We start from the raw sequence: 16,418 nt of genomic DNA on the forward strand, positions 1-16,418 counted from the left end.
AAATAAAAAAAATCGAGTTGAGAATAATCAAAATATCACATCATAAGTTTAGTTTGTATAATAATCTGAATTTATGATATGTACATAGGGCGATAAAAGTTGTGTAACTTTGGCTGGTTCGCTCGTGTCGTACTAAACAAATATGTGAATTTCATTTCGGGAAGCTCTCCTGCTCCGATTAAATTTCGTCACCCTCGAGGGTGCTCTCACGGTGCATCGCGGTGCATCTGTTGCAGCTGCTCCCAGCGTGCAGTATCTTTAGAATTCCCCCGGTTCCTTTGACGCACTGTGCTTTATTCGAGAACGGCCCTTTTCAGAAAAACTCCAGGAAACCACCGGCTTCGGGCAGCACCGTACGAAACCCACCCCCGCTTTCCTTTTTCCTTGCTTCCCTTTTTGCGCGCGTTTAAATACCACGAAACCAGAATTCCTCGATCTGCCTTATTTTTACGAACGCCAAACAATTTTCGAGCCTTTATTATTTTTTTTTGTAAATTGAAAGACGCAAAGAAGGAAGAAAAACTACTATAAAAATAGAAGAGAATGAATTCGAAATCGATTTTGAAAGTTCGTTTGATTACGCATGAGTTCCATTTTCGAAAATGAATTTTATCGTGCACTTTTTAATGGAAAATAATTTCTTACGAATTTCGTAAACCTTGTCAGAATCTTATCACAAATATTTTGCTGATAAATGGTTCTTGGTTTCCGATGGAAGCATTCGCGTTTGCATAACAGAAGACAAAATGCTCTCTTTCTGTAACAGTCATTTTACGCGGCTCGGCTAAACGCATTGGATAAATGAGGTCGAAGGTCAGAATTAAACGAAAGCGGGAACTACGTATCTCCATCTTGTTGTTGTTCACAATTAGCCTTTGTTCAGCGCGCAGAATGTACAGGGTGTCTCGTATCTGACGGCAAATATGTATATCCGGGACAGAGATAATTCTACGTTAGAAACTGAAGTGTCGAGAAATTTGAAATTCTTATTTACTCGACTGTTCCTATTTTCTGAACCTATCAGATGCGATAAGGCGCGTGTTTGGACGCGAATAGTGTAGTGCAAAGTTGGAATCTCAACCTGTGGTCATGAATCAACCTCCTTCACACATAACTTAACACAAAGAGACGGGAAGCACAAATAAGTACTATAAAGTCTCAACTTCCTTACGTATTTTCTGAAAAAAGAGAACTTCTGGAAGTGGAAATACAGCTGGGTCAAAAAAGACCCGAGAACCGTAGTAGGTAGGGTTAAGAAATGGCTGCTGCAAAATTGTATAAAATCGAAATATGTCGCACAGTTAGTAACGCGTAAAACGAGGGACTTCGTCGCCATATCTGTCCAGTGACACCAACCATACGAGCCAAATATCAAAACTACTTATGTAAGTACATAAGGATATCAACTCTAAAAACAAAAGGATCTTTATGCCTCCCCCACTCCATGCCAGCTAGAATCGAACATTGTGTTTAATAGCCGAAACAAAAGCTTCGAATTTCATACCACTCGTGTGCCTCTCGAGGTGTTCACTATACAGATTCCCATGGCTGTACCAGAATACATCCGGCGTAACTCAATCTCGAAAACCCGGGCGCACACTGTCGACGAAAGTACTGGTATTGAATTACGACACACTCACCTCGCTACGAATTTCTACGGCTGTTAAATGCAACGCGCGCGCGCACGTATTGCAACCGTGGTACACGCGATTGCATCCGCATGGCTGTCACTGCAGCCGCGAAATAACTCATCTCTAACTTCTTGATACATCGCACCGTATCCTCGACGAGTTCTCGACACCTTGTGGACCGGCTGGTTACAAGGAGACACAAGAGGCGTTAATACAGATAATTGATCATCCTATGAATCTTTCTAAAGTTTCGCTTTGTACCCCGCAGATATTATGCGCACTCATTAACGGTAACAACTACTTTCCGCATATGTAATTTTCTCTGCATGTACAGCGTCATGCACGTGCAGCGTTCCGTAATTTTCTGACGAATAAAATGCTATTGGGTTGGTACGGATGAAATCGCGGATAGTGATGGCACTGCTGGCTAGAACAAGTATTTGCGATTCGTGACAGTGATTGGTGATCGCTTCTGATTGGCGGAGAGCGTAACTGTCCTCTGCACGCGCCACATAACCCCAATTTCTCTCAAAACATCCTGCAATTATAGAATCTCAGTTGTATATTTTAAACGAATGTAATCGTTCTTGATCTATTTAAATGTAACGAATATTTCTTCAATTTAGTTCAAAAGTATAACGCATATGTGAATACTTTTAGCCAATCAAATCCAGTGTTTGCACACATTGACTAGTGAATGCATAAATTCGCTGAATTAACGCTTTAACTGTAACACAAGCTATATTAAACTACTTAGGTATTTTATAAAAAATAATCGAATCAAGATCAAGAATTACGATCACAGTAAGCAATTGAGATAAAAAAATCACGGTCGTGAATGAAGTTAAATCACGACCGTTATAATCACTGCGATAAATCATTGTTGCATACCGATTTTGCACACCATCTCTAATCGCGAGTGGCCGTAAAAGTTCCTTTGTTTCTGATGGAGATACAACAATTGCTGCCGCCGGCTACGACCCGAGAAATGTCACAGAAACTCAAGAAAGTAAAATGGTTAGAAAGCAATAAATATATTCATGGAAACTTGCCCAAGCGGAACGGCGAATTCATTGTATGCACTAACCTAATACTTCTAGGGACTTCGTTAATAGTTCTAAACGACAAATTTCTTCATTACGATTATTGTTCTGTGTACGTGTTCCAGCAGCGGTGGTAAACAAGTGTGTTATTTTTAACATTAACCATGGGATATCGCGTTGCGGATGACGGAAGCCAACGTGGCCGTGAAACGTTAATCCGAAACAAGTGTAGCGCGAATCCCAGTGCGAGGCTACGTAAAGAAATGTACAGTTGGTAGCTATGACCTTAGTTTTTCGACAGAGGCGATCATCGCGGAGCACGTGCATCTTTCAGCGCGGAATTTCCCCAAGAGTAGCGCACGGCAGCCCGTGGAACAACCTTTTTCCAGACGTTCTCGGAAAAACGGTCGGAAACGAGAGGAGCAGAGCTTCTTCTGGGAAGATCCGTTGCTTCCTATGCCCTCGTTTTTCGTGTCTCGAGCAGCTCCGCGCGTCGGGGGCTGCCAACCACCGAGGAATTGAATATTCGCTACAGTTTCCAAGGAATAATTGCGTTTGCAATAACAGTTATTGCACTGTGAAATATCGAGCTCTACTTGCAAAAAATTCATACGCAAGCAGTAACACGAAGAAAGTGTTACCGACTGGGAAAATCATTGCGTTTACAAAAATAAGGTTAAAACCTAGTCCATACGAACGACTAGTTTTTGCCGATAACAGGCTTGGGTGTAATTAGTGACGCTTGCGAAATTATTACCTACGCGATAAAAAAAGATTAACAGCCGCAGAGAGAGTTAAATAAACCATGTCTGCTTCTTGTCCCTAAATCCCCAGACGCGATCGCGTTTAATGATAATAATATATCTGCGTGCGTAATTAAATAAAAGCTTGTTTTTAAAAGTACATTTTTTTACTATAAATTATTTTATGCTTTTTAGCGAAACCACGAATGTGTGCAACGTTCCAAGTCGATCGGATGTGGGAAGTGGGTCAAAATTAGCTTACAATATTTCACCCTAAAAAACAAACGAACTCACTAGTGAAGTTAAATAAAAGCTTGTAAGTCGTAAAATAGCAACACTTGTGAGTCTAATCCAGCGGTAGGTTTTGCAAATATTTGCAGAAAATTTAAAGTTATTATTGGATAATAATGAATAAGTTCGTTTTCAGGAAAATGGGACAGTTTGCTGCTAGACTTTTCGCTGCCATTTTATCATGTCCTATATTTTGTATTATTAGCCGAAGAGTGGAGGAATATGTATGTACAATCAGTGCATTTGATTCTCGGGCACCAGCCGCGCTCTCGCAGCGAAAGAGCCGCCCCTCTTAAGGCGAATTTACACAGCCCACTTTGGTCGTACAATGCGGTTGATTCGACAGAATTGGAACAGTGAAATTGAAAGGCGAATGTTTACACAATTCAATGAAACTGACGAAACTGGCTCCCGTAAAAATTTCGCCGAAGCAAATTTTACGTGCCGGTGTTTAAATAATTTGTAAACATTATTATTCTAAGACATTTACGGTTTTTTATAAACATCGAGAAATAATGGAGTCCACTCTTCCCTTTATTTATAATACTAGCTTTACTTCTGGGCTTCGCCCGAAATTTAGATTTTGATTTTATAAAAAAAATATATCTTTTTTTTTTTGTGAAAATAGTTATATTCATCTGGATTAATTAGGCATAATGATCTGGAACACATTTCATGCCACAAACATTTTGTCTTTTATATATTAAGATTAAAAAATCGAGGAGTAATACAAATTATTTATAATATTCTTATTGCCTTTGGAAATAATTTTCTGGGATAAAACAGCAAGCTTTGTTTGCAAAGAATACATCGACGCAATTGAAGTACATAAAAGCTTTCAACAATGTTCAAGATGCGCGTTTACACGTGTTCAATTCAGGGACTTCTACCGAAACTGAAAGTACCGGTATTTTTCGGTTCCATCTTCAAAACCTTCATAGAAACCGAAATACGCAAATACCGGTATGACGTCATACTGATATATACAAATACCAGTATATTTACCAGGTCATTTTTTCGGTTTTCGAATTTTATTACAGTTTACAAAATATTATTAGACAAGAATTTATACGCTAAACGTATACTAATATATTGGTATTTTTATGAAAAGATATTACGTTATGTCGGTGTTTTTACAGCTGGAATTAATAAGGGTTACGAAGACCATTACTTTAATCTACTATGTCACCCAAAAAAGAACCGAAAAAATACCGGTATTTATTTCGCTTTCGGTATAGGTTTGTTGACGTAATACCGGTATCAAACTCATACCGGTTTAAAGTCCCTGGTTCAATTGAACGGACAAAAGTAAAAGCTCTGTCAACCTCTTTGAATATTCAATTCGGTTGAACACTTTGATTAAATGGTAATTCATACTGCCCGTCTTGCTTTCGATTTCGTTGAATCAACCTCATTGTTCAACCAAAGTGAACCGTGTAAATTCGCCTTAAGAGGAGGGGGCGGCTCTTTCACCGCGAGTGCGGCTGGTGTCTGAGAATCAAATGCACTCCTTGTTCCGTAATTTACCCAGGCCTTTTTATAACAATGTACATATGCACGCGTACCGGAACCGATAAGATAAAAAATGATTTAATAAGGAAAACTCGAGGGGCATTGCTACGCGCATAAATCTGGATTTGCGTAAATTACTGAAAAAGAATTCAGCAAACCAGAATAATAATTTCAATATTTCCTGAGGTACTAATAAAAATTACACTAATTCCAATCGATTGAAAATAATGCAAATTACGTGTAAAACAGAGGCTAATGTGCCATAAAACTAACATTAGTAAAAACACAAATCTTTACTTCACTAAAAACAGTAAATTATTAAAAACCAAACATCTTCCCGTATGATGTTCATTAATCGTCTTATTATGAAACATGTAACGAAGGTACTTGGCGTAAAAGGGGATTAAAAATAAGCGAATGAAAGTATCGATTTAAGTGAGATTAAAAAATGATATCAATTTAAAAATACCCCAGACACGCGCCAATCGACCGTCCCAGTCTTCGACTAAACACAGCTTCCCGCGACACTCTTATCAAGACCGCACGGAATCATCCGACATCGCAACTATGTACGGCTGAGAAAGTATACATACGTCCATAACCAAGCGTTCCACCTCCTGCATACATTATCGCGCGCTGCCAGTCCGTTTGGCAATCTCGAGAGCGCAAACGTTCAATATTTAGCATCGCCTATCCGCGCATCGAGAGGAGGCGATAAACGTGTCCCGATCAACTGTCAAACCAGTTCGTAAACGGTTAGCGTATTTCCTAACGGGCGGCACTGGGCGTCGATTGAAATTCACGTGTCCATCACGTGTAAATAAAAGCAGAAGATGCGCCCCGCGCGACCCCGCGTAAATATTTACCCCCACCACCGACGAAAACAATTAGTCCCACGATCTCCGAAACCTGGCCTCTTAAATCCGCTAAAACTGCAGGCGAGGGATCATGTTAATGTAAACACTGCTTGCCACACAGCCCGACGCTCGGCGAATCCGCTGATCCGAGATACATTATCTATCCAAGGTTGCGCAACCCAGCGATTTCGAAAATCGCAACAGAGGCTTGCTCTCAGACCGCAGAGAGAGACAGAAAAAAAAAGGGAACGTGCAACGTCCGCGGCCGAGATCGAGCTCGTTCCAGGGACGACGTGGAATTGCCACGGGATATGATTCGTGCTGGTTGGGGAGCCTGTTCCGAGAGGGAAATAAATTAGAGGACTCACCGAAATACTTGTCTGGCTCCAAGCCCGAATCTTTGTCCAGTCCGCATATGACAAAATAATCCGCGAACCTGTGTGGATGGTGCTCGGGTCCGCGCATTATTCCCAGGCTCCCGTTCATCTTTTCCGATGGAGGTGTCGGTGATTCGGCTCGCCACCGCTGTCCACGAGGAAACACCCTCACGAAAACAATTTCCACATCGCGAACCGCCGCGATACTGTCATTTCACGCGACCAGCGGAACAGCTGATGTCGACGCGCACCGAACGTAACGCACGACTCTGCGGAGTGCGGACCTCTCGCCGCGAATAATTGATCTTTACTTGGTGGGGTGAAGTTGGCCCGTGTCGGCGCGCGCAACCCCACCGCCGACTCGCTGCGCGCGCACCCGCCGTCCAGCGGCGCGCGTAAATACGAATCCCCGCACGCGCCATGCACGCGCTCCGGCCACGATTTTAATCAATTAACGCGTAGATTCTTTCGTGGGTGTATTATTTTGTTAAATCGTTTCGTGGCTGGAACGTGATGTGTGGGCTGAAATATTTCGGGGTTTGTTGATGTATTTTTAAAAGGACACGGGGTGTTCCCCCATGAATCTTGAAATTTAAATGGGATGAAGTTTTGGTTTTAAATTGTAAATTGAGTATTATATTTCGCGCACGACTGGGGGATAGGTAGGAATTTTTAGGAGACTTCTTAACGGTTGAAATAGTAAATACATATATGTTATGAATGGGGAAAGATAATGTTATATATACAGTGTAAAATTTAGGGGTGTATTCATCCTGAAAAACCAAAAAGTAGCAAAAAAATTAAATCGTCTCATACTACTTCTGCTGAGGCAATCTGCAAACCTGCAAAGTTTAAAAAAAATGGAATTTTGGGGTTTACTGAAGTTCTCGCGTAAGTAGGGTTGATGTCCCAGTTACCGTGCTTTAACGCCGACTTGCACACGAAGGAATTAATTACTGACTTCTATTACCTTAATTTTGCTTGGTGAAACTTTATATTGGTGTTTTGAACTTTTCTCTTTAATAGGGCATTTTTTCTGGTTGAAAATGTTAATGCTTCATATTTTTTTAATTGAAATAAAAATCTATGTTTTTGTCCCAATTACCGTGCCCTGAGAAATGCGTTATTCCTATTCCCGTGCCCTTTTTTGAATAGCGTTCCCGCGGTTAGGTTATGTCTTTCAACATTGAACTGTTCAAAACTTTTTTTTGCCCTACGAGAGGTGTTTCTATGTAATTTTAATATGACCTTTTCATTACAAAAGCAAAATATGCAAATATAAATTTCTGTTCACCCGTTCTGAGAAACGAAAGTAAGGTTAGGTTTAGCAGTTACAGAGGGAGCCAGTGGGCACCGAGGGGCACGGTAATAGGGACTAGCGTTAAATTCCTGTCCCAATTATCGGATTCATTTTAATAGTTACATTAATAGTTGCATTAATAGTTTAACTTAATTAAAAAAATTTATTTCCTTATTTATTTATGCGAGCTTTTTTGTACGGCTTCTTTAAGCATAAAGGCACGGTAATAGGGACAGGGCACGGTAATCGGGACGTCTACCCTAGCTGTGTATAAAATTTGAAAATTAATATACGATTCCAATTAAGAAATGTATGATTTGTACCGTAGCTTGCTACCTACCAAATGACCACCTAAAGTTCTTTCAAAATTACGAAGAACGCGTACTTTTTCAAAAATCCTCAACTAAAGCAGAAACGTAGAGACGGGAAAATAATCGCACAGCAAAATGTGCTTGACGTTGGCGAAACTGAAAGTTTCCCGCGCCATCTGCATAATTGCACGGGTGCACGAATGTTTGTTCACCCATGGACAGGTTAGATTTCTGCGGTTCAACTTGAATTCCTTTAAGTTACGAAATCGTAGGGGATTTTAGAATTTTCACATTTTTACTGACGATGGAGGAGGTTGACAATATAATTATTCACTCGTTGCGTCAAATTGGCTGGTAAGTTGCAGCTCGCACCGTCGCGGTGCATACCCGTTTGACATTTCACGTCGGCTAAGTATATTACACTCGAGCAAAAGTGGGCGGCTATTTACTTGCGCCGCGAACAAACCCTTCGACGGTATTCCGTTTCTCGCCAACGCTGAAAATAAAAATTCGCGTTGAGACATCGGAGGAAAATCAAAATTGCTAAAGTCGACACGAGAGTGTTACCGGTCGATGTAGAATTTAATTTTCATCAGATCGACGAATCGGTGCAACAAAAAAAAAAATGAATGAAAAATGTACCCTTAGTTCCGATGTAATTTCCGCAATAAAATAATGAAAAGTAAATTGTTTTATCTTTTTCGTTTATTACTGTAGAAAGCTGAAATGCACCTTATCCATCTTACGACGAATGAATAATTTCTCCATGTTTGTTTCCCTGCGCTTCTGTATTAATAGTTAATGTTCACTATATTCCAGTGACATAGAAGAGAGCGTAACGAATCTTGGCGGCTTCAGTACGGAGCTGGTAGTCGAAGGAGCAGTAAGATGTCTAGATATAATAAGACCGGGTCTTGGATTATCCACAGTATTACCTATAAATATGGCAGCCCGCTTTCGATTGGGCGCTACCCTTGCTCAAGCTTGTTCGGTAAGATTTAAAGGAAATACGAAAACCTGCTATTTACGTGATCATCTATTAATTGTTCCCAAAATCTAGGAATTAGGATACAAAGGTGATATTGGCTACCAAACGTTTCTGTATAGCTCCGAAGCCGACCTGCGGAGGGTCTTTATATTTCTGATAGAGAAATTACCAAAGGAGAGCGATAAGACCGTAAACGAGCCCATTAGCAATATCTCGTTATTGGAGAAGTCCATAGGAGCGGCGATATCGCATGGTCTTTCAGCTCCATGGTTGCCGCATTATTGTCATACGAAGGGGTTTAGAAATAGAGGCAGAGCAAGTGTCCCTTACGCGTCTGTGAATTTAGAAATACTAACAGCGGGGGGCGAGAGAGGTGAGACGCTATGTTTGACACAGTTTAATGTTATATGGATGTATTTGATTTAAGGGGGTTGGTTACCCTGAACAGCCCAAAATCAGGCCCTTCAAACGCACATTCTGAAGTAACAGATGAATATAGAGATAATTTTTGTTTTACTTTTTAAGCATCATTTCGTTGACTTTAATGCGCAAAAAGAAAATTTCAAAAATATTTATGGGAAAAAAAGTTATAAATATAAATGCGAGAGCATGTACGCGATGCACCGTTTGACATTGATCTTAGTTGTAAAAAAATATACAGTAGATGTTCCACGAAAAATTCCCGAAAATCGCGTTCTTTTTCGAAAGCTGACTAGGCAGATCCCCTTAAGAAAACTTATCTGTTTTGTTTCTAGAGCATCAAGATTATGCTATACATTATCTGCAACCTGTGCCTAAACAAGTGCAAAATCAACAATCCATTTTACCCTCTTTGATATCGCATAACGCGAGAGTTCTACATACGCAGTCGATGAGTATTCTGGATCGAATAAATTGGTTGAGCAAAGAATACAGCAATAAAGTCATTCGTGTTAATGCGTCGGTCGACGTTAACGCTCTTAATAGGTTTTCAGTGAAAGATGCAGTGTTAGCTTCTAAAGTAAGCTTCTTGAAATTGCTGTTAATGTTTGTAAGCGTCTGTCGCGTAGAAGGATAATACCATACTTTATCGTTAAGGTTGTTATTCTATGTATAGGAGGCAGAAGTAGAAGACGAGGCCAGCACAGAACCCGTGCTTCCGAAGCAAGAGATCGTAAACAAGGCGGAGAAGCAGGAGTTAGAAGTAGAGAAAATAAAGTTAGAATGCGACACTCTTAGGAATAATATAGAAGAGCTGCAAGATCAGATTAAGAAGCTGAGTACCAGCATAACGCAAGTGACGATAAGTTATCAGAACGAGGAAAAGGAGTTGACGATTAACGAGGAGCAGAAGAAGATCAAAGCACGAATTTACGATCTACTTCAAGATAGCGAGGAGAATGTTAAGAAACTAGAGGCAGCGATCGAAGCCACCGCGAACAAATTAATTAATTTAGGTAACCAGTGGGAAAAGCACAGAGTGCCGCTGGTTCAGAAGTATAGGCAAGAGAAAGAGAAGCACTCGACGAAAGCTGTAAGTATCGCGATATTAACCCTCGGCTGTCACACTGGGTCAAATTGACCCTGCAATTTTTTAAGCAAAAAACTTTTACGTCGGAACTCTTATTGCTTCAAATTTTTTTTTAAGCATAATGACACTTTAAATGTAACTCTCAACGATGGGCATATATTCTACAATGTTCAAACTTTATCTCAGAATTTTTGAGACTTAATTTAACAAATAGTTTTTAAATAACAACTGATTAAACATTGGCAGGGTGAAATTGACCCAGTGTGGCAACCGGGGGTTAATAAAATTTAAACTGTACGCTTAAAATCGGACTTTTATCTGTACATACAGAGCGCGAGTCAAAAGAAGCTCGATGAAATTAGATTACTGAAAGAGAAGGAGAAGGAGCTTCAGGAGGAGTGTCGTAACAAAGATCAACAATACTCGCAATTAGTGACGGAGGTTCAGAAGCTTCCCAAGGAAGTGAATAGGTCCGCGTACACCCAACGAATTTTAGAAATAATTAATAACGTTAGGAAGCAGAGAGACGAAATTGACAAAGTTCTGGCTGACACGCGGGAGATCCAGAAAGAGATCAATACCCTTACAGGCAGAGTGGAGAGATCGTTCACAGTCGTCGACGAATTAATATTTCGAGACGCTAGGACAAACGAAGCTTCGAGGAAAGCTTATAAATTGCTGGCCACGCTTCATTCCGATTGCAGTGAACTCATAAGTCTAGTGGAAGAGACAGGTGCCACTGTACGAGAAATACGAGACTTGGAAGAACAAGTAAACAACTTTAATATATTGTAGTCTGATTTTCGAGAGTTGAGACCTGAGGCGGGTCCCTTGGATGGAGGCTCCAAATTTTTTTCGAAAAATCTAATATGTTTTTCTTACAACAAATTCCTTATTTTAAAAGTACATGTATTCGGCAACTCTCAGTACTTTTAAAATAAAGAATTAGTTGCAAGAAAAACATATTAGATTTTTCAAGAAAAACTCCCGAAAATCACGATCTTTTTGGCCCCTTAAAGACCGTCGCGCACTTTGGCGAAGCGAAGCAAATCGAAGAAATTAATATTAATTAATCGTCGCTGCGCAATTGTTTATAAACGTTTCTCTTCGTATCGTCGCGCTTCGCTTCGCCAAAATGCGCGGCAGCCTTAAGCATCCGTATTCTAATTTATTCCTCTAAATATCTTGTTTCCTTTTAGATCGATTCTGAATCTACGAAAAATGTTGGGGCGAACTTAGAGAGAATAACCGCTGATTTGAAGCAAATGAAGCAGGAAACAGCAGCACTGACAGCACAACTGCAAAGCAAATCTTCGTGATTGTTATGTAACCTATGGTACTATAATAGAAGTCGTAATAACAACGACCGGGTAAGAATTCAGTGGACGTCTGATATTAACATTAAATTCACAAGCTTTTCGTTTTCGTATGAAATCTAAGATGTGGTTGTGTTTACAGGACATTCCTTGTAAACGAACACGATTGCGATTATGAACGCGAAGACCAAATTTTACGGCTGGAAAGCATAAACTATTTAACTACTGCCTATGGAGCAGTGTTTGTGAGGCCATTAAGACTAATTGCTAAATGTGTGCCTTGGTCCGAAGACATGTAATATTAAATATGCGTATAATTGGGCCAAGTGTATGACTCATTCAATACCAACGCTCAAAAGGAACATTATTTGTTACAGAGCCTAATAATTTTTTAGCGCGAGATTTAATTGTACAATTGACTTTCGTATTTCTAAGAAACAAGCGGCTTTGGAGGAATCCACTAAGAACCCATGTAATACGTACTAAGGAAAACAAACACCGCCGAGTGATTATGTACAAAATATGAATGATAAATAACATGTAATATATTTTCACTGTCTCTTACCGTTATCACCCCCCTAAAACCAACCTCCGATCAATTACGCTTTATTAAATAAACCTTAACTACAACTTTCCATCCATCCGTTACGATTTTATTCAAAATTCAGCTTTATCGTCTCTAAATTTTCGGCGGAACATACTCCTCTTCTTTTTCCAGCTTCTGAAGTTTCCTCGCGGCATGAGGCAGCGCAAGAACACGTTTCATTTCAGCCTTTTCCCTTTCCTCTATTTCCTCTAATTTTAATTCTATTTCCTCCTCGTGTTCAAAAAACGTCAAAAGCTGCTCCTGCTCGACCAAGCTTTCTTTCATCTTTTTCAAGACCGCCACTTTGTTTTGCCGTTTAAATTCTTGCATTTGTTTATCTAATACACTCGCTCTTACATTCTCCCACTCGGTATATTTCTGAAATATTAAGAAACATTTCACTAATTGGACAAAAAATCTGAATTCGCGCTTTCGTATTCGTTAAGGAGTTACGCCACCCTGAGACGCTCAAAATTTATTTTTTTTTTCAAATCGATATGCTACTTTGTAGATATTTTATTAATGAACAGTAAGATCATGATCTTTCTAATGTCAGAGGAACGTGAGCGTCATTTGATACCCCGCTCACGTGCGTAACGGCGTAGGAACTTCGCGGAGCCATTTTTGAATATTTTTGTACAATATTTACACAATATATTCATTAAGGGGTTATGCCTAGTCAGCTGGCGAAAAAGAACGCGATTTTCGGGAATTTTTTGTGAAATATCTACTGTATATTTTTTTAAAAGTACATATATGCAGCAACTCTCAGTAATTTTGTTATAGGAAAACATTAAAAATTGAAGGAATAACAGCCATTCTCGCGGCAGCTGTTTTGATATCGGTCAGCAAGATATTTCAGAAACCACTGCATCAATTGGCCTAAACTTTTGCAGACTTCTTTTATATACCAAAGACAGTAGATGAACGAAGGATTTTTGATTTTAACAAAAACTATAATTTTAATTAACGAAACACGAACAATTCAGACATCGAGAAAATGTGATTTTGCGTTCAACGGGCGCCATTTTGTCAAAAATCGACTTTTCGAAAAACCCTTCATTCATCCACTGAATTTTTAATTTTAGATGATCCGGCTCAGAAAAATCGTGCTCATCGCACAGTGCCTTTATCGAAACAGCTTCCGCAAGAATGGCTGTTATTCGTTCATTTCTTAATGTTTTTCTATAACAAAATTACTAAGACAAACGAATAGTTGTAAAAAAATATACAGTAGATATTCCACAAAAAAAATCCAGCTGACCGGCATAACCCCTTAATACTAGGGCTGCGACCATTTGTCGAATTTAATTCAAATACTTCAGTATACTTAATACAGAATACTTAAATATTCGAATAGTATTCGAATTAAATTCACCAAATAATTGAGCAACTGAAGTATTCGAATATTCGAATACCGAAAAATTCGACAAATAATCCCAGCCCTAGTATTAAGAGGTTATGCCTAGTCAGCTGGATTTTTTGTGGAATATCTATTTTTCGAATATTTAAGTATTCGAATAACATTCGAATATTCAAATATTCGAAGTTTATTCGTAGCATTCGAATATTTATAAAATATTCGAATACTCCCAGCCCTACTTAATACATGCCCTAAACATAAGAGGCATAGAAATAATTTTCAGCCTCATAGTACCATAAATAAAATTCGTCCAAGTTGGTGCTGCTTTGAGCGCCCCAGTGTGGCATAACCACTTAATATTCTCAACTACCAATTACTTTTAATTGTTCATCCATGTCTATCCTAGCTTGCTGCTCGACTGCAGTTTTAACTTTGTTCTCCAGTGCTTCGGTTAAACTGTCCTTACACAAGCTCGTAGCTTTTAACGCATCAAGCTGAGCCATTGCAGCCTTGTATTCATCAGTTACATTCTCTTCAGTTATATCCTCAGTGTCTTTCCTTATCAAGTCGAAAACTTCTTCGTAAACAGTCTCTCCCTTGACTTCGTTTACCCATTGCTCTATCAGCTTCGATACATCCTCGTACTTTTTATACAATATTAAACCCCTCAACTGGCACGTCCTCCCTAACGTATTATTCATAATCTTCCCATAAAAAGCCAATGTCTTTCCCACCAAGTCCCTCGGATCCGTGAGATCAAAATGATCGTCGAAGTAATCAGGTTTCAGGTAGTTTACGCGCACCCTAATCTCTTCCTTGTTATCGTCCTCCGGAGGCTGCGGTTTCAGCCAGTCGCTAGGCTTTTCTAAGTACTTGTGGCAGGAATACACGCATAACGCGTTGGTTATCGGGTGATCGGAGTCTTCTTGTAACATAGGTAGAACAGCGAACTTCGCCGCGCTAGCGTAATCTTTCCTTTTCGCGTAAGTATCCATGAGTATGTTGTAACAGACATGGTCGGGGAAGATGCCGTAATTGAGTCTGTCGTGCAGCACGTTTATGAGCTCTTCAGTGGCATCGTGATTTATGAGGTACCTTATGACGGCGTGATGCGTCGATTCTAAGGTGTTGGAGGTTTCGGCGGTTAACCTTAAATTGTGGATCAAAGTGAGCAGCTCTTCTGTTTGGTATTTCTCTACGACGGTGTTCGCGAAGATGTCGATGTCGATCGAACTCACGTGCCCGGTGGTGGTCTGCTTGTGCTCCAAGTCTAAGAAGAAGTTCTCGGGCTTGATCTTTTGTATTAACGGGGATTTAAGTCGCGCTTGCCATGCTTCCTCGCACCGGTACGCGTCGGAGAGAAACGATCGCTTGTGAGCCACTGCTTTCTGGAATTCGTAGGCTTTCTTTCCATATTTCAATGTTTTCAACATCTTGCGGCCCTGGTCTCTGTCAGTGATTCATAACTCCGTGAGTGGAAGGACAATCTTCGAATACGTATTACTCGGATGAGTCCGAATAGGTTAGAATTTGTTCACCGAGTAGAATTTAATGTATGAAAAATAGACTGATTTGTCTCTGAAATCGCACAGATGCGTATGTATAGTGTAATAGTAGTGTTGAACTGTGATGCCAACTTCCTGCGACTTTTATTTACAGACTACAAATAGCTTCGTGTGCTCTTAGCAAATTCATGGATAAAATTTGGTATTTTGTTGAGAAAATCTGTGATAAGCTTTTGAGCCGCATCGCGAGCGGCGCTTGTGTCGTAGTTTTGTGACGCCAGACGTTACGTGACTTGGGTACCCTGCCGGGACTCCTCGCCCCGGAACGATTCTTTTGATTTCAGGTCTCTTTTGTTCCGAGGTCTGAGAATCGGGTGACTACGGGCAGTATTCTCAGTCGCTGCTTATTCTTAAGCCAATGGTTCCAAGTGCAGATAGAACAAAATCGTAGAGGAAAATTTTGCACTGTTTAATAAACTCTATCATCCTGCGCAGTTACTTTTTTCGTAGGTGCGGCGGTACACTTGAAAACTGCATTTGAACTCATTTTTTAAATGGAACCATACAATTTTGTTTACATGAATTTATTCCTTGCGTTATTCTGCGTATAAAAAGTATAAGGTAAGATAGTCGAAAACTCAATAGCTTACGAGATATTTAATTTTATATAGGAAAAAATATTAGTACGAAGTTTCATCGTTTGGGGGCGCCACTTTTGGCATATTTCGTAATAAAATTAAACATCTCGTAAGCTATTGAGTTTTCGACTATCTTACCTTATACTTTTTATACGCAGAATAACGCAAGGAATAAATTCATGTAAACAAAATTGTATGGTTCCATTTAAAAAATGAGTTCAAATGCAGTTTTCAAGTGTACCGCCGCACCTACGAAAAAAGTAACTGCGCAGGATGATAGAGTTTATTAAACAGTGCAAAATTTTCCTCTACGATTTTGTTCTATCTGCACTTGGAACAGAGATACAGCCTGGCAAAGTTGCTTTTTATTACATGGGAAGAAATTAGATTTTTTTTCAATTGGGGGCGCCACTTTTGGTCACGTTCCGATAGATGGCGCGCAGCGTC

General features: G+C 39.8%; 3 protein-coding genes across 8 annotated transcripts in view; 1 reads left to right on the forward strand and 2 right to left on the reverse strand.

Annotated features, from left to right (window-relative positions):
* Window positions 1-6,740, reverse strand: part of Pns (DENN domain containing pinstripe) — a 42,786-nt gene extending 36,046 nt beyond the window's left edge. For all 6 annotated transcript variants that reach the window (XM_076825553.1, XM_076825550.1, XM_076825552.1 and 3 more), the window contains exon 1: window positions 6,446-6,740. In XM_076825553.1, the coding sequence (XP_076681668.1) occupies window positions 6,446-6,563 (118 nt within the window). In that variant the 5' untranslated portion in view covers window positions 6,564-6,740. The remainder of the gene's footprint in view (window positions 1-6,445) is intronic.
* Window positions 6,741-8,229: 1,489 nt separating this feature from the next.
* Window positions 8,230-12,427, forward strand: LOC143375678 (coiled-coil domain-containing protein 22). Its single transcript, XM_076825043.1, has 8 exons — window positions 8,230-8,419; window positions 8,885-9,056; window positions 9,126-9,426; window positions 9,809-10,053; window positions 10,150-10,566; window positions 10,894-11,334; window positions 11,763-11,933; window positions 12,022-12,427. Exons 1-7 carry the CDS (start codon window positions 8,370-8,372, stop codon window positions 11,880-11,882), a joined length of 1,746 nt encoding a protein of 581 aa, XP_076681158.1. The 5' UTR covers window positions 8,230-8,369; the 3' UTR covers window positions 11,883-11,933; window positions 12,022-12,427.
* A 42-nt stretch (window positions 12,428-12,469) lies between these two features.
* Window positions 12,470-15,574, reverse strand: LOC143375679 (uncharacterized). The gene is made up of 2 exons (XM_076825044.1): window positions 14,206-15,574; window positions 12,470-12,843 (listed from the first exon to the last, which is right to left on the reverse strand). Exons 1-2 carry the CDS (start codon window positions 15,259-15,261, stop codon window positions 12,559-12,561), a joined length of 1,341 nt encoding a protein of 446 aa, XP_076681159.1. The 5' UTR covers window positions 15,262-15,574; the 3' UTR covers window positions 12,470-12,558.
* Window positions 15,575-16,418: the final 844 nt, after the last annotated feature.

The sequence above is a fragment of the Andrena cerasifolii genome, chromosome 13 (assembly GCF_050908995.1).
Source record: "Andrena cerasifolii isolate SP2316 chromosome 13, iyAndCera1_principal, whole genome shotgun sequence".
NCBI lineage: Eukaryota > Metazoa > Arthropoda > Insecta > Hymenoptera > Andrenidae > Andrena > Andrena cerasifolii.